This window comes from Crinia signifera, chromosome 19, assembly GCF_055691185.1.
Source record: "Crinia signifera chromosome 19, ASM5569118v1, whole genome shotgun sequence".
Classification (NCBI taxonomy): Eukaryota; Metazoa; Chordata; class Amphibia; order Anura; family Myobatrachidae; genus Crinia; species Crinia signifera.
The window spans coordinates 26,467,123-26,485,443 of NC_139226.1; the positions used below are offsets into that span (position 1 = coordinate 26,467,123).

The 18,321-nt window shown below is 50.8% G+C and overlaps 1 protein-coding gene across 1 annotated transcript in view; it reads right to left on the reverse strand.

Moving 5' to 3' along the window:
- MEGF8 (multiple EGF like domains 8) overlaps positions 1–18,321 on the reverse strand; it is a 54,076-nt gene that overhangs the window by 16,117 nt on the left and 19,638 nt on the right. Inside the window, 21 exon segments of the mRNA XM_083162192.1 lie at positions 94–229; positions 317–515; positions 607–817; positions 930–1,114; positions 1,276–1,518; positions 2,437–2,550; positions 4,411–4,542; positions 5,709–5,827; positions 5,909–6,136; positions 6,228–6,428; positions 9,555–9,749; positions 10,121–10,284; positions 10,374–10,521; positions 10,708–10,815; positions 10,893–11,047; positions 11,441–11,566; positions 13,216–13,364; positions 15,684–15,864; positions 16,829–17,042; positions 17,648–17,736; positions 17,981–18,161. Coding sequence (XP_083018318.1) covers positions 94–229; positions 317–515; positions 607–817; positions 930–1,114; positions 1,276–1,518; positions 2,437–2,550; positions 4,411–4,542; positions 5,709–5,827; positions 5,909–6,136; positions 6,228–6,428; positions 9,555–9,749; positions 10,121–10,284; positions 10,374–10,521; positions 10,708–10,815; positions 10,893–11,047; positions 11,441–11,566; positions 13,216–13,364; positions 15,684–15,864; positions 16,829–17,042; positions 17,648–17,736; positions 17,981–18,161 — 3,478 coding nt within the window.

Below are 18,321 nucleotides of genomic sequence, written 5' to 3' on the forward strand. Positions count from 1 at the left end.
AAAATTTGCCCAACGCTAGAAGAATTTAGTGCGACTCCACGTGCCAAGAGGGTCTGTTTTCTTGCCAAATGATTACATAAAAAGTATTCTTACCTGATGTTGCCTCCACAGTAAGCGGTGTTTCCCCTTGCCCACGTCCGCAGAACGCCCCCAACAGGCTGCGATCCGACTGCAAGAGCCCTGTGTCTAGGAAAGCCGGAATCCCATCGAAGACATAAACATAACTGTGCTGCAATGGGAGATAAAGCAGAGTGAGATAAAACGTGAAGGAGGAAAGAAACGATTGAGCAGCCAATCAGAGGACAACCGGACTCACCGTGCACGGTATACTGAAGTCAGGCTGCAGGGTGAGACTGAGCCGCGGGCAGCTATCCTCGGGGTGACAGGGCTCAGTGTGGGAAGACACACTCAGCACCCACAGACAATACGAGCCTCCGGGGGAGCCGAGGGCAGAGGACGACAGGCGGGAAAGCAGTTGCCGACCCTGGCACTCCAGGTAGCATGTCCCCCCGTTCCTGGGCAGAAAATGATCGTTAGAAGATGTTCCCAGACCATACTGAGCACAATACTGTGGCACTAACTCAGGCGCCGAACGCTCCCCCGTACCTGGGATCCCCGTAATATCCGGGTGCACATTTCTCGCAGTGTTCTCCTTGCGTGTTGTCTGTGCAGTAACACACCCCCGTCTCGCGATCACAATAGTTCCGCTCGGCGTTCCCATGCTTGTTACAGGCACATTCCTGGCACCCTGGCTTCTGGGTGGCACTGCCAAAGCTACCAGACTGGCACTCTTGGCAATGCGCTCCCTGGGTCCAATCTGCAGAAGAGGAAGAAAAATAATGGAACCAGAGAAACGAGTGACTTTTAGGGTTGCATTACACCCCAACAATAGCCCCCCACCACCTCACAGCGCCTACTGACGCCCTTACCCTGACAGGCATCGCAGACCCCTGGTCCGTGTGTGCAGGAACTATGGAAGTAACACCCGCAGTCCACGCTACACTCCACGCCGCTGTCAATCACTGTGGTGTGGTTGGACGTCCAGCCGAGGTCGCACAGACAAGAGTAGAAAGGCGGACCACTGCACGTGCCGTGGGAGCACTCGTTATAACAGCTGCAAACAGCAAATGAACGGAACGTTTTATTAGAACATATGTGATAGAGATAACAACGGACGTTACTATGTCTGCCCATATCGGGGGCTCCACTCCATTCCCACGGACTGAAGACGATGATGATGAGCAAAGTGCACAAGAGACGACAATAGATGCTCACGTTTGATTGCAGTGGGTGATGCCATCCCCCGTATATCCACGGTTACAGTGACACTCGTAGGAGTCCGGTGTGTTCCTGCAGGTGGCGTATTTGTGGCACGTGGCCATTCCCAGCCGGCACTCATCAACGTCTGGGCAAAAGGCGTAGGACCACTGGGCAGGATCGATGGCATGTCCGGCCACTGAGAGCGCGTTGGAGCAGTTAGCGATACCACGGACACCAGAGTAATCTCCAGAGAAGCACCTAGAGGATGGGGAAGGGGGGGGGCGCAGACATGTCAAGTGTGACCTTCATATAGTATGAATGACAGAGGTAGACCTGCAAATATAGCTCAGCACCCAATACCATCATCCAGGGGTGATCAACTTGTGGTACGGAAGCAGTATCCGGCCTCATCTACATAACTAATGTTCCAGTAATAAAACAGATAGGAATAGATGGATTACATCAATGTATGCTTCAGGATGTGATGGGTAGCTGCCCGGTCAAACAAACATATTGGGGCAGATTCTAACTTTACTCCTGGCCAAACCATGCTGGGGGGAGTTCATACTTTATTGGTTTTGCATGCAGGATCAATACTAGCTGCTTTCGCACGTAGCCACAAATGCTGGACAGCTTTAGGTGTTCATTACAATTTAGACCTGCGTTAGGACGCGCCAACTTCTAACGATAACTCTCTCTGATCATGTTGCCTCTGCCCCACCTGTACTGCAGCATGGTATTTCCCAAATCATAATCAGATCCAGAGAATGCTATAATGTACAAGAGGCGTTCCCAGTAATAAAAATTAGGCGCTATGCGGCAGAGTCCAGTGAAAACGTGACCCTTTAATGTACACGTTATCCGAACGGCAGCTTGTGTCCTGTGCGTCGGAGTTACTTCCAACTGAGTCAGGCCCTGTGTTTTGTGTAAGGCAACATCTGTATTCCTTCCTAGAATACTGTCCCTACAGTAGCCTAGTGATAAGGGGGGAAAGGGTGACCTGGTGATTTAGGAACTGGGGATCTGGTCACAAATAGGGCAAATTGAAGGGATGAATATATAGATAACCGTCAGCAATACGAGGATTTCGGAGAAGACCCATCGGGAGAATAACCTGAGGCTTAGAGTAAGTCCGGTTTTATTCCTCACACTATATGTGACTATGAAGTAACTCACCTTCCCATGGTGGGATTGTCAATGTTCCCGCACCAGCCGCATTCAAAATTCTGCAAACACTCCCGACACGTGTTAAACCTGGAACAATCCATGCACTGCGGGACGGAGTGGACACTGGAGGACAGGGAGAGAATATGGCTCAGGTGTAGGTGGACACAGCGGCGGATTTGAGCTTTAAGTGTAAAGCGGCATTAGTAAAAAGTGCAAAGCACGGCAGCAGCGCACTACCTTTTCTGCAGCTTCTCACTTTGAGGTCAAACCGGCGAATTGGTGTCTTTTATAAATATATCCATCAGTGTATATAATGCATAATATATAGTCTATGAGTCATCTGAGTATATACACCCAGTGTATATAATAACGAATATAATCTGAGTCATCAGTGTGTATACATAATATAGTCTATGAGTCATCAGAGAATATATGCCCAGTGTATATAATAACTAATATTGGTCCAGTATATAAAACATAATATATAGACTATTAGTCATCAGTGTATTCAGTATAATATATACAAATACTGATAACTCAGACCAAAATATGTGTATGATATATAACCCCTCCCCGACAGCATTGAAGGCAGTTTTCGACAAAACAGATCTGACTTTAAAACAAGTCGGCTCTGTTTTGCCAGAAAATGCCGCAGATTGTCTGAACTTTGGCAGCCAATACAAAGGAAAATTAAGTCAGCAGTGGATTTTATAGATAGATAGTAACTATTGTGAATAATGAACTGGAGTGACACATTTTTTTTTTTGCAATTCAAACAGTCCGATTTAAATTTTAAATGAATTGTAATTTTTTTATAAAAAAATGGTCTACATTGAATGTTGAACGATGTTCATTTTCTTGTTTTAACCCTTTGGGTGCCAAGGGGATTTGTCAAAATAGGTGAGAATATTGCCGAGCAAACGTTTTTATTAAACGATGCTGGCATCTTTAGCAGATATATTGAGGATTTGCTCACAGCAACGCTGGCACTCAAAGGGTTAAAGTGGATCGGCGGCTAGCGCTGTTGAGCCGAACTAGACGTTGGACTTGAAAGGGTTAAAAACCCATTGTTTTCCCCAAGCACACTGAATGAGAACGGTAACCAGATTCTAATCACATGCGATCACTCGAATGCAATCGGCAGCGGGTCCAGGGAGCAGGGGCCGAAGCTCAGGTGGTGGTGGAGCACAGCACTGTGAAGGAGCGCTGGTGGCCGCGGGGCTCAGCAGCGGCAGCAGAATTTGAAAAAACAATTTAAAACACTCAGCCAATCAGTGTCCGCCTGAATGTGAGGCCTATGATTGGTTGAGAGAGCTCTCTCTCAGCCAGAGGACCACCCAGTGTTTTAAATAGTTTTTTCAAATTCTGCCGCTGCCACCAGTGCTCCTTTACAGTGCTCTGCTCCACCGTTCCGGTCCTCGCTCCACCGCCACCCCTCCACCAGCACCCGATGTGGCATTGCAGATGGCATGTAACATTGGGTGCTGGAAAAAAAACACACTGGGCACTGCAAGATGCAATCAGATTAGCGATGTCCCAAGTGCATCTGATCATATAAGTGTATGGGCACCATTAGTAGGATTCAGAGATCTTGGTTACATATTCAGTATCTGCAAATACATGGGTAAGTCCCAAAGCAATTTGTCAAGGCTTCTCTGAGTATATCTAGGTGCGGCTCCCCAAAAAAATCAGCATAAGAGAGCCCAGAGCGGTACCCCAGTGAGAAAACTAAAGCGTTAAAGAATGTTAAGAAGCCAGACCTATATACAAGAAGTGATGCAATAGTGATGAATGGAATGACAATATTAAAGGAATAGTGTTTGTGAGATTATTAGTAATACGGAAGTGTTAAATAGAATGTAATAGTGTTCCACCTAAGTGCCACCCAGCCACACCAATCCAGGGGCACCACATCCCAAACCCATGTCCAACCCTAATGTGAGTCCTATAACTAAAGCGATCGTACAATATTTTAGTACCCACCTGTCATACCAGTCCCTACAGTCGCCATAAGGGTACTTTGCGAGGTAAGCAGCGAAATAGAAGCAGCTCTTTGTGGACTGGCACCAGGCACAGTGACTGGAGTTAGAGAGGCACTCGGAACACGTTCTGCGCCTGGAGAGAGAGGACAAACATATCAGACCCAAGCTGTTTGTGCAATAGTCTGCAGAATCATTTACTAATTGAATTCATCATGTGTTTCAAGGGGATTCGATATGAAATCCTGACAGGGTCAAAATCCCGGATGGGACAAAATCCCGACAGTTTTTTCACAGTTTTTTGACCGGAATGTCGACATGGACACCGTTGGAAGTGAACCGCAGCGGTGCCTCGCTGCGCTCGGCACACTATTTTATTCTCACGCCACGCCCTAGCGGATGGTAGGGCATGAAATACCGCCTGTCGGCACATGTCGGTTCAAAAACAGTGAAAAAACCCATGTCGACCTCGCACCTGTCGACTGAAAGTCATGTAGACCGTTTCACCTGTACATTCTATATGTCGGGATTTTGACCCTGTCGGGATTTTAAATGTCGGGATTTTGACCCCGTCAGGATTTTCAATGTCGGGATTTTGACTGCATCCCCTTTAATACCGCTTTCACACCAGAAAATACAGTGACTTACCCGGGAATACAGTCCAGGGATCATGCAGGGACATTCCCGGTTTGGCCCCTTTCACACCAGCCTAGTCCCTGCATTTTCTGGTGTGAGAGACAGCGCTGGGAGGGCGCCTGTGGCACTGTGGGGTCTGGGCAGCGGGGATCCGGGCAGCGACAGCTGGGAGTTGTAGCGATTTTTGCCTGGCGGCAGGGCAGGAAGCGCGGCTGAATTTGCAAACATTTTGAAAAGACTGGCCAGATGCTGATTGGCTGAGAGCGTCCGGCCAGTCTTTTCAATATGTTTTCAAATTCAGCAGCCCTTCCCGCCCTGCCACCAGGCAAATATCACTACAAGCTTCCAGCCGCCGCTGCCCGAATCCATGCTGCCCGCCACCCCTCAGCTTTCACAGCAGCCAGTAACCCGGACTGGTCGCGGGAGCAACCCTACTAGCCAGCAGGGTTGAAATCCTGGTACATTTTCCCGGGAATTTGGCCAAGGAACGTTTCACACCAGCTGTTCCCAGGGCCAACCCGGGAATTTTGGCTGGCGTGAAAGGGTTATAACATGCCGGGAATTTTGGCTGGTGTGAAAGGGTTATAACATGCCAGGAACTTCCCTAGTTACCCATACACCATAGAATAAAGAGAGCCCATGGTAACGTATTCGGGTGACACTCACTGATTGCAGGCACGTGGACAGTCGCCTGGCGTTCGTATAGAGCCACTCACTCGTCCTCTGCGGCTGCACAGAGAGTCCCCCTTCTTACTGCTGTGTACCTGCCACTCGCAGTACTGGTCCTAGGAGCACACAAAGCAATGACGTGAGTGGTCCCCTCGTCGCCCCAATCCCCCGAGGTTCTACTCTCAGCCAGGACTCACCTTACTGCAGGCTTCGCAGTCACGGTACTCCTCGCACAGCTGGCAGTTGCTTGGCGACAGGATTAAGGGCGTATCCTGGCAATATTTTGCCCACTCGCTGCCCAGTCTGTGGTAGCATGCCCGGGTCTGGGAGCACCAGCCGCAACTCTGATCGGCCAAGCAGGCCAGGCAGGAGTGGTAGAAGCAATCGTCGGAACGATGGGGCTCCAAAAACAGGAACGAGATCTCCTACACAGGGAGAAAGGAATCAAGTAAATAGCAGTAAGAGGGGGGGGGGGGGGGGGCAATACGGGAAACTAGGAGCAGCGGTAAGACTTACACTTCCTCCATGCACGCCCGTCCGGTCCCACGTCAGGCTGAGCTCGCTCATGTGCCCGTTGCCCGTATTATTGAGATAACCCTCAATCTGCACAGCGTAACGGCTCCCCCGCTCTGCGTTTGGGAATAACCGCTCGCCGCTGTTCCGCTGCAGAGCTCTGCGCTCTTTGTCCTGGTGCACGGACCAGCGGCCGACCTCCTCCTGATATACACAGAGGGACAAGAGGGTGAGACATGGAGACGGCTAAGGGCGGATCTCACAAGGTCAGTGAAGGTTAGCGAAAGGACAAAAAGGAGCATGAAATCATGTATTAGAATGAATCTGGGATCTGCTGCAGGGAGGGAGGAAAGGAAACGCTGTATGGTAGGACTATGTGGGGAGATGCTGCATACAGTGTATGCTGTAGGACTATGTGGGGAGATGCTGCATACAGTGAATGCTGTAGGGTGTATGTGGGGAGATGCAGGGACTATGTGGGTAGATGCAGGATACCAGGTGCAGGGACTATGTGGGGAGATGCAGGATACCAGGTGCAGGGATTATGTGGGGAGATGCAGGATACCAGGCGCAGGGATTATGTGGGGAGATGCAGGATACCAGGCGCAGGGACTATGTGGGGAGATGCAGGATACCAGGCGCAGGGACTATGTGGGGAGATGCAGGATACCAGGCGCAGGGACTATGTGGGGAGATGCAGGATACCAGGCGCAGGGACTATGTGGGGAGATGCAGGATACCAGGCGCAGGGACTATGTGGGGAGATGCAGGATACCAGGCGCAGGGACTATGTGGGGAGATGCAGGATACCAGGCGCAGGGACTATGTGGGGAGATGCAGGATACCAGGCGCAGGGACTATGTGGGGAGATGCAGGATACCAGGCGCAGGGACTATGTGGGGAGATGCAGGATACCAGGCGCAGGGACTATGTGGGGAGATGCAGGATACCAGGCGCAGGGACTATGTGGGGAGATGCAGGATACCAGGCGCAGGCACTATGTGGGGAGATGCAGGATACCAGGCGCAGGGACTATGCGGTGAGATGCAGGATACCAGGCGCAGGGACTATGCGGTGAGATGCAGGATACCAGGCGCAGGCACTATGCGGGGAGATGCAGGATACCAGGCGCAGGGACTATGCGGGGAGATGCAGGATACCAGGCGCAGGGACTATGCGGGGAGATGCAGGATACCAGGCGCAGGGACTATGCGGGGAGATGCAGGATACCAGGCGCAGGGACTATGCGGGGAGATGCAGGATACCAGGCGCAGGGACTATGCGGGGAGATGCAGGATACCAGGCGCAGGGACTATGCGGGGAGATGCAGGATACCAGGCGCAGGGACTATGCGGGGAGATGCAGGATACCAGGCGCAGGGACTATGCGGGGAGATGCAGGATACCAGGCGCAGGGACTATGCGGGGAGATGCAGGATACCAGGCGCAGGGACTATGCGGGGAGATGCAGGATACCAGGCGCAGGGACTATGCGGGGAGATGCAGGATACCAGGCGCAGGGACTATGCGGGGAGATGCAGGATACCAGGCGCAGGGACTATGCGGGGAGATGCAGGATACCAGGCGCAGGGACTATGCGGGGAGATGCAGGATACCAGGCGCAGGGACTATGCGGGGAGATGCAGGATACCAGGCGCAGGGACTATGCGGGGAGATGCAGGATACCAGGCGCAGGGACTATGCGGGGAGATGCAGGATACCAGGCGCAGGGACTATGCGGGGAGATGCAGGATACCAGGCGCAGGGACTATGCGGGGAGATGCAGGATACCAGGCGCAGGGACTATGCGGGGAGATGCAGGATACCAGGCGCAGGGACTATGCGGGGAGATGCAGGATACCAGGCGCAGGGACTATGCGGGGAGATGCAGGATACCAGGCGCAGGGACTATGCGGGGAGATGCAGGATACCAGGCGCAGGGACTATGCGGGGAGATGCAGGATACCAGGCGCAGGGACTATGCGGGGAGATGCAGGATACCAGGCGCAGGGACTATGCGGGGAGATGCAGGATACCAGGCGCAGGGACTATGCGGGGAGATGCAGGATACCAGGCGCAGGGACTATGCGGGGAGATGCAGGATACCAGGCGCAGGGACTATGCGGGGAGATGCAGGATACCAGGCGCAGGGACTATGCGGGGAGATGCAGGATACCAGGCGCAGGGACTATGCGGGGAGATGCAGGATACCAGGCGCAGGGACTATGCGGGGAGATGCAGGATACCAGGCGCAGGGACTATGCGGGGAGATGCAGGATACCAGGCGCAGGGACTATGCGGGGAGATGCAGGATAGCAGGCGCAGGGACTATGCGGGGAGATGCAGGATAGCAGGCGCAGGGACTATGCGGGGAGATGCAGGATAGCAGGCGCAGGGACTATGCGGGGAGATGCAGGATAGCAGGCGCAGGGACTATGCGGGGAGATGCAGGATAGCAGGCGCAGGGACTATGCGGGGAGATGCAGGATAGCAGGCGCAGGGACTATGCGGGGAGATGCAGGATAGCAGGCGCAGGGACTATGCGGGGAGATGCAGGATAGCAGGCGCAGGGACTATGTGGGGAGATGCAGGATAGCAGGCGCAGGGACTATGTGGGGAGATGCAGGATAGCAGGCGCAGGGACTATGTGGGGAGATGCAGGATACCAGGTGCAGGGACTATGGCTCCTATTCAGATCTGATCGCAGTACAAATTTGTTCTCAAAATGGACAAAACCATGCTGCACTGCAGGTGGGGCAGATGTAACATGTATAGAGAGAGTTAGATTTGTGTGAGTTATTTTGTTTCTGCGCAGGGTAAATACTGGCTGCATTATTTTTACACGGCAATTTAGATTTCAGTTTCAACACACCCCACCAAAATCTCACTCTCTCTGCACGTTACATCTGCCCCACCTGCAGTGCACATGGTTTTGCCCATTTTTAGAACAAATTGGTACTGCGATCAGATCTGCTGCAGGGACTCTGCGGGGAGGTGCTGCAGGGACTCTGCGGGGAGGTGCTGCAGGGACTCTGCGGGGAGGTGCTGCAGGGACTCTGCGGGGAGGTGCTGCAGGGACTCTGCGGGGAGGTGCTGCAGGGACTCTGCGGGGAGGTGCTGCAGGGACTCTGCGGGGAGGTGCTGCAGGGACTCTGCGGGGAGGTGCTGCAGGGACTCTGCGGGGAGGTGCTGCAGGGACTCTGCGGGGAGGTGCTGCAGGGACTCTGCGGGGAGGTGCTGCAGGGACTCTGCGGGGAGGTGCTGCAGGGACTCTGCGGGGAGGTGCTGCAGGGACTCTGCGGGGAGGTGCTGCAGGGAATATAGCTCTTACCATATTGTACGTGCTGCTGGGGTATCGTCCAAGACGAGCCACAACATAGAAGCGCTGGATGCGAGCCCAGATAGAGACCCGATCAGGGGAGGGGCCTGGGCTCAGCATGGGGTATATGAAGCCTTTATAAACCAGTGACACGTCCATCTCTGTGCTGGGACTGAGTGTGATTGTTGTACTGCGCACAATGGACACCTGCAGAAACAGAACATGCATTATACATATAACATGTGACGCCACAACCAGCATGAGCCCTGCTACATTGAGAACATGCTTTATACAGAGGAACACGTGCTTTATACAGAGGAACACGTGACGCCACAACCAGCACGTGATTGCAACGTAGACAATTGTTGTTGCTAAAATTATACGGAACCAGGATTACATAGCTCTTATTTACATAATTGGATAATACTAACTAAAAAAAAATAATAAGCAAGATTTTTGGGAAAGTTAGTGGCCACGTTTGCATTTGGATGACGGAAAGGCCCTTTTCCAGAATCACAATGCAAAAGAGACCAGAACACCGATCTTCTAAACAACAGCAGAAGTTTAACGCTGGTTACCCGGTCCGGCTGAGATTCATTTCGAGGCTGCTGATAGGTGATCAGGTGAAGGCCCGGTAAAAAGTTGTTGGTCCGGCAGCCATCCAGAGAAGTGATGAACGTGTTCTGGGTTCCCCACCAGCCGTGCATCCCGGAAATCTGTCCTACCCGGCAGGTGGAGCGCTCTAAGAAAGCACAAGGACGATCAGTAAACGCACACAAACAGAACAGATGACGGCAGACCGACGCAAAGAAAACAAATGATGGGAGACACCTGAAATCGGCATGCAAGTTTCATTCTGGACACACCACCCAAAGGAGCGCGGGATGTGAGAGGAGGTCGTCATGTTGGTGCTGAAAGTCAGGCAGGACTGGCAGTCCGAGAGGAGTCGTGCCAGGCCTAGGCAGCTCTTGTCTGGGCACTGCCAGGAAACAGAGATGAATCACGGACAGAGATCACAGCAATTCATAGGGATAAGGCGGCTGATTATATACATGGATAAGAACAGAGAAGTAACTGATCATATTGAAAAACAGTCAGAAGGAAAAAGTGAAACGCGTCAACCAAGTCACAGCAATAGTCAGAAAAGATAAACTAAGAGTCGTACAATTTTATTGGGCTGGGGCGTCTGGCAGCTTGATTGGCACCATGTACACTCTGGATCCCTGGAGCAGATCATCTCCTCCGCATACATGGAGCAGAAGTCCAGGTGGTACTGCAAAGTCAACACACGCGTTTTATCAGTGAACGCTCCATCGCACCTTCTATTACTTACGGTCTTGCCGTACTTACGTCTTGCACAGGGGGCTGATACACCGATACGGGCACTTTGTAGGCGAGAAGGTCTCCACGTGGCGTTCCACTGTAACCACCAGCCACTAGTAAAACACCCCCTTTTATTACAGCTGCTACATGGGAATATCGACCACCACCCAAAGTCTGAGGCCCTACAGAAAGAAATGATAAAATACAGTTGAATTGTTTGCACTTACATTTTTCTTTAGGTTGTCCTGAGATACAGAAACATTGATTTTAGTCCCTGCAGTAAGTCGACATGCAGTAAGGTCGATGTGACTAAAGGTCGACAGGGTCATTAGGTCAACTTTTTTTTTTTTTTTTAATGTTGACAAATGTACCACCACGTCCCCTCGCCATGCTTCGGGCACGGTGCCTCTCAAAGCTCAACACACTATTGTATTCTCCTACCACGCCCTAGTGGATGGGAGGGCATGAAATACCGACTGTCAGCACATGTCGGCTCAAAAAACAGTAAAACAAATAATATGGTTAGGTTATGGAGGCTGGAAGAATGTAGTAAGGACTGTCCCTGGCAATCTTACCCTGATGGGGTGGCATGATCTGGTTCAGTATATCGCTGGGTACCCACTGGTGACAGCCGAGATGGTAAAAGAATATTTCTTCATCGTAACACTTCTCCTCCTGATAGTGAATGTGCAGGTTCCCTCCTACAACCAACCAGAACACTTTGTTACAGGGGGATCTACAGTACAATTACCCATTATAGGGGGATCCACCCAACAGAGCCACAGTACAATTACCCGTTACAGGGGGATCCACCCAACAGAGCCACAGTACAATTACCCGTTACAGGGGGATCCACCCAACAGAGCCACAGTACAATTACCCGTTATAGGGGGATCTACCCAACAGAGCCACAGTACAATAACCCGTTACAGGGGGATCCACCCAACAGAGCCACAGTACAATTACCCGTTACAGGGGGATCCACCCAACAGAGCCACAGTACAATTACCCGTTACAGGAGGATCCACCCAACAGAGCCACAGTACAATTACCCGTTACAGGGGGATCCACCCAACAGAGCCACAGTACAATTACCCGTTACAGGGGGATCCACCCAACAGAGCCACAGTACAATTACCCGTTATAGGGGGATCCACCCAACAGAGCCACAGTGCAATTACCCATTACAGGGGGAACCACCCAACAGAGCCACAGTACAAAAACCCGTTACAGGGGGATCTACCCAACAGAGCCACAGTACAATACCCCGTTACAGGGAGATCTACCCAACAGAGCCACAGTACAATACCCCGTTACAGGGGGATCTACCCAACAGAGCCACAGCACAATATCCCGTTACAGGGGGATCTACCCAACAGAGCCACAGTACAATAACCCGTTACAGGGGGATCTACCCAACAGAGCCACAGTACAATAACCCGTTACAGGTGGCATGCTGTAGCCTTCCATCGTTATCTGCAGCATAAACTAATGAAGTACAAAGAGGTAACCATTTGCCTACATTTTCAACTAATGGGGGTCATGTAACATGCAAGGGAAGGCCAGGGGAGGCCCTGCAGCCAGCAAGGGGAAGGCCAGCAGGGGGCCCTGCAGCCAGCAAGGGGATGGCTAGCGGGGGCCTGCAGCCAGCAAGGGGATGGCCAGTGGGGGGGTCCCTGCAGCAAGCAAGAGAGAAGGCCAGTGGGGGGGGGGGGCTGCAGCCAGCGAGGGAGAAGGCCAGTGGGGGGGGCTGCAGCCAGCGAGGGAGAAGGCCAGTGGGGGGGGGGGGGGGGGGGGCCTGCGTAAACATCTGTGTGCTTGGAGTTGACAGAGTGTGAAAGTTGCCAATTACAATATATCACTCCCTTCCAAGACAATCTACTGTGATAGGCCAATCTGCAGGACACCGAGCTGTGGAAGTGTACTAACGAGTACATAACACACAGCACAATACACACTGCCTATTGCCACCCACAGCAGCCTGATACTACAGGAGGTAGGAGGGAGGCAGTGGGGGGACAGATAGAAACAAACAGGTCATTGTAGAGCAAACAATGTGGTTCCAGTCAATTCCTTAACCCTCCCCAGCAAATACCACACTGTCCTCAGAGCCAGCAGCTCGTATTACAATATCACTAGGCCCCTTAAACTGGGTGTTCCAGTTTTTAAAGATGATATAGTTTTCCCAAGGTTTTGAGACATGAGCAAAGTCTAACCCAAAAAGTTTTATTAAAAAGTCTTTAAATGAAAAAAATGGCACAAGCCAACAAATGCATTAGTGGTTTCCAAAGTCAGGAAGAAGTACGCTAGTGCCCCATATATGTTACACTATATGGGCAGAACACCTCACCGTATACCACCATATAGTTGCCAATGACCGTGGCACTGTGGAACGCTCTCTCACGTGGACCACCGCGGGTTCCGTCTCGGGGCTTTAGAGTGGTCCAGTAATTTAAATCCACATGGAACAGATCTGTAGTATTAACGCGTATACTGAACCTAGGAGGAGAACAAGAATCAAAGTCACAATCACAATAAGGACAAAGATACAGGTTACACTTATGACAGCAGCAAACCTACAGGACATATAGATGTATACTAGTCAGCCCGCTCGAAGCAAATGCTTTGAAAGCTAGATGTAGTTTCACTTGCTGCCAACAGATGGCAGTGTTTCGGTGACACACAGACACTAGACATATATATAGATGATATTATATTTGTTTAAAAGATAAGTAATAACAATATAAAACATTACATCATTCCTTGTTCTAGCAGGTCCTATATTTTCTATAGCCCCATACACAAGAGACCAGGGTTGGCCAACCCTAGTCCTCGACAGCTACCAACAGTGCATGTTTTCCAGGTCTCCTCAGAGAATCACAAGTGAAGTAATTAGCTCCATATGTGGATCATTTATAATGTGCCAGTCAGTAATGAGTGCACCTGTGCCCCAGCTAGGTGATCTAGAAAACATGAACTGTTGGTAGCTCTCGAGGACCGGAGTTGGCTACCACTAATCTAGACAATATCGTCCACGGGTCCTGATATTGTGCACACACTGAATGATATTGGTAAATGGTATCGTTCAGTGACGTCACTGGGACACGCTGAACATGTGGGTCGTTTGGCTATATAGCCAGATTGACCTGCAGACAATTATTTGTTAAAACGTGAAGTGACTGGGACGCACGAGGAGACTCTGCTGATATTCCGATAATGCAACGCTTGTATATTGTGTGTGTGTGTGTGTGTGTGTGTGTGTATGTATGTATGTGTGACAGAGTCTATATACTGAGGAGAACAGAACTTGTGCTGGATAAAAGCTGCCTTTGCTACATTGTAGCAGATGTACAGACTCAGAGACTAAGTTGCACACAGATATACAAGTGGTATATACCAAATTTATCAGCACAGTTTCCAGGTGTGTCCATGCCACATAGCGACTAAGACATTTAGAAGATGCCCAGCGGTAGCAGAGTATCACAGAACCTGGCGCGCTGAGAGGGGCTGTTTGGGGTGACTGCAGCAATGATGGACATTATATTACACTATATTTACTAAAGCTTCTAGAAGAGAGAGCGATGGTGTTGCTCAGAGGAACCAACCAAATTGTAGCTGTCATTTCTATTTCGGGTACTTGTGTACTTTCACGTCTCCCATCGCATGCCAAATGTAGTGGCATGCGATTTTTGCAGTTTTTAAGCATTTTTAACAGAAATGCATCCAAATGCATTGAAATTAGAATCAAACATGTTCAATGGCCCCCAAATGTCATTTTTGAGGCTGTACCACCCCACTATCAACGCGAACCCGAAGCGTGGCGAGCGGCGGCAGGTACGCGTCCTATGACCTTTTCATACCCCCACTATCCACGTCAGCGTGGAGTTGAGAATAGAAAGTGTGGCGAGCGCAGCGAGCCACCGAGCCCGAAGCGTGGCGAGCCCCGCGAGGGGACACGGACACCTGTGAAGCCCGCGAGGGGACGCGTATACCTGTGAAGGTATCCGTGTCCGCTCGCCACGCTTCGGGCTCGGTGGCTCGCTGCGCTCGCCACACTTTCTATTCTCAACTCCACGCCGACGTGGATAGTGGGGGTATGAAAAGGTCGTAGGACGCGTACCGCCGCCGCTCGCCACGCTTCGGGTTCGCGTTGATAGTGGGGGTAGTACAGCCTCAAAAATGACATTTGGGGGCCATTGAACATGTTTGATACTAATTTCAATGCATTTGGATGCATTTCTGTTAAAAATCGCATTCAATGCGATGTGATTTTTTACTATGCGATGGACATCGTGGGAGCCGTGATTGTACACAAGTACCCTATTTCGCATTCTAAACAGTGCCGGATTAAGCACAGGGCGACAGTTGCACCGGGGCCCCCACACATAAGGGGCCCCCACACCAGTACTGCTGCGGCGGTGGCAGGCAGCGGAGTCGGGCAGCCCGGGGAGGGCAGGGGGTCCCTGTGGTGGATGGGAACTAGTAGCGCTACTAGTTCCCATCTGCCGCAGGGACCCCACCGCTGACTGCCCATCCGCCACAGGGGCCACGCTGCCTCCCTGCCCAGATCCCTGCTGCCCAGGTTGGATGGTTGATTGGATGGTATGTGCCACACCTCCATTTGTAGAATTTAGCCGTTTAATAAATCAACTCTTTGGTGTCCATCTCTAAACAGGATGAACCATACCCCATGGTCCTCCAATATTACAGGAAAGATTTAGTAACCTCACCCTTGTTACCTGTATATGATTTACTATGAGAGGCCTAAGAACAGAGTAGGTAGGACACTAGGCAGCGCAGGTTTGGTTGGGCTATTACCGTGCAGTGGAGGGCCGATGTCCGCCATACACCAGCAGCGACCGGGACGCAGCATGAAACACCATAGAGTGGCCAGCTGCAGCTGGGGGCTTCCCTCCTGCCGGGACAACCTGCTCCCACTCCCAGGAGAGAAGGTTGAAGCGGTACATCCTGGAGGAAAAGACGTCACGAGACGTGCGACCTGCATAGGGGACAGAGGATAATGAGAGTTGTAAGGAAGAAAGATCCAAATGGAAAGGTGGATTCTGGGGTAACAGAACAGAGGTTGATTAAAGCACATGTCCCACCAAGGATTCATCTACCCCTTTCACATCGCAAAGCCGGGTCGGACGCAGGATCGCAATCCCAGGTCCGACCCGGCTCCAGCACTTAAACATAAACCTAGGTTATCCGTTATACAGAAGACGACCTGGTTAAACCCTTCTTACAACCCGGGTCAAATTCCTTAATTCATTCCAAGTTGGTCGACTTGGGTTATAAGTTGTGGTACTTTCACTCGTCACCTCGATCCGAGTTCATATGTCACCAACCCGGCAGTAACCCGTGTCCTAGGTGCGATGTGAAAGGGGTAATAAGGGGCTGTCCCAACCAGTAAACCAGCAGGAATTAAATGCAAATATTCAGCTTCATTTCCGAGCATCTCATTGGTCCAGGTCTCCAATCAGCTGCCAATATGGCGCTGTGCAGCAGACAACGTTCCTAACTTGTGTGGCAGAGCTGTGGGTGAAAGGTGCTCGGAAGTTCCATTGGTTAAAGGACAGAGGCGTCACCCTACCCCTCAGATAATCACAGTTATAGTAATATTACCTAAGATAACCTTAAGAGAGAACTCATTAAGGAAAAATGTCCTTTACTCTGTACACATTAACCACTCGCATCTCTAATGTAAACAAGAGAATTGATCGGGATCAAACAAACAAACGCACTCAAAGCCGCCCTAGAGATACAGAAATGTGACAATAACATAGCAGAAGGTCAAACGTTACTGTTGACTTTGGCTTAAATTATTTGCTAAAATTCAATAACATGGGGCCGAGAGATGTGTTGAAGCCTGGTATCCACATGCAGACTCCAATGCAGACAGCAATATGGATCCCGTGTAATGACGCCATGCAGTAAGGGTGGGGGGTGCTTTATGCCCTTACCTCCGAACACGTACAACCAGTTGTCTACGGTGGCGGCTGCGTGGTTAGCCAGAGGAGGGGGTCGCAGGAAGCTGTACCGCGTCAGCTCCGTCCAGCGTTCCTCCAGAGGCAGAAACACCCAGGTGTCATCGGTCAATCTCCCATTGGACAACTCCCCACCAAATAAAACGAGGGTCCCATTCCACTCCACTACCACGTGGGAGTGCCGCGCAGCCTGAGGAAGAGAGACCGCAGCATGGTGCAGCGACAGACACAGAGAATTGGTGGTGGACCGAGACAAACTATCTACATACATGATATTAGCACATCTGTTAGGGCCCATTCTGACCTTGGGATGCATGAAGTCAACTTAACGATATAAATACCAGTGGCCAAAATACCGAAAACCACTGGCAGACAGTCAAAATACAGACACGGTCAGAAATGTCGACATGAAAAATGACGTCATGTCAAGAACACAAGTTTTTTATGATTTTTTTTTTCTTTGAAACAGACTTGTTCTTACTTCACAATCCAAGTGGGCACAGAGTTAGGGTACAGTAGTGCGCCAAAAGCAGCGAGGCATTGTCCGAAGCACGGTGAGCAAAGCACGGGGACGCGGTATTAATTCTGAGGTGTCCATTTCGACACCACAAAAGTTGTTGCTTTTTTTTTTTTTACATTTTGACCATGTCACATAATGGATGTCAGCATTTTGAACACGACGGTATTTTGACTGTCGGACAATGCTTGTTTGTATTTTGACCGTTGGCAAATCATAGTGAACCGCTGACCTTCAATACCAACCAGTATATAGTACTGAGGAGGGGGAGAACATACCGGGCTTGGGGTGTATCTTCTTCTCTCCCAGGTATTTGATGTGAAGTTATATATAGCCAGATCTGGAAGAGGGGAATTCAGATCCAGACCTTTGAAAAAGAAACAATGCATGAGATTTATTCAGAGCAAATGTACGGCTTTTATGCTATGCTAAATCTGCAGCACACCATAGTCACCCACTACAGCACCCCCGTAGTCACCCACTACCCCCTGCAGCACCCCCATAGTCACCCACTACCCCCCTGCAGCACCCGGGGACCCAACACACCCCTCTCACCAACTTCCTTCTTCCCCAATATCGGAAAGAAGTCATCCCCTACTCCAGTCCCTCACCTCCAAATATGTAAAGTGCATTGGTGGGGGGCAGGAAGGCCCCAGCAGCGGCAGTGCGGGGGGAGAAGGACGGATCCAGACTGCTCACGTTGTACCAGTGCCCAGACCCCTGATTGTCGGTCAGCGACAAGTCACAGCGCTCCCCCATGTACCCAGGGAAACAGACGCAGCGATGAGTCTCCTGGAAAGAGAGACAATGTTATGGCGATCAGAGCCAGTAAAGAAACAAAGGAACAACACGAAGCTGGATTTAAAATAGCACCAGCACATTACACAGTGCAGTACAAAACAAGTAGTCACATCAATTCCTGTCCTGGTGGAGCCTCAATATTCTTACACTA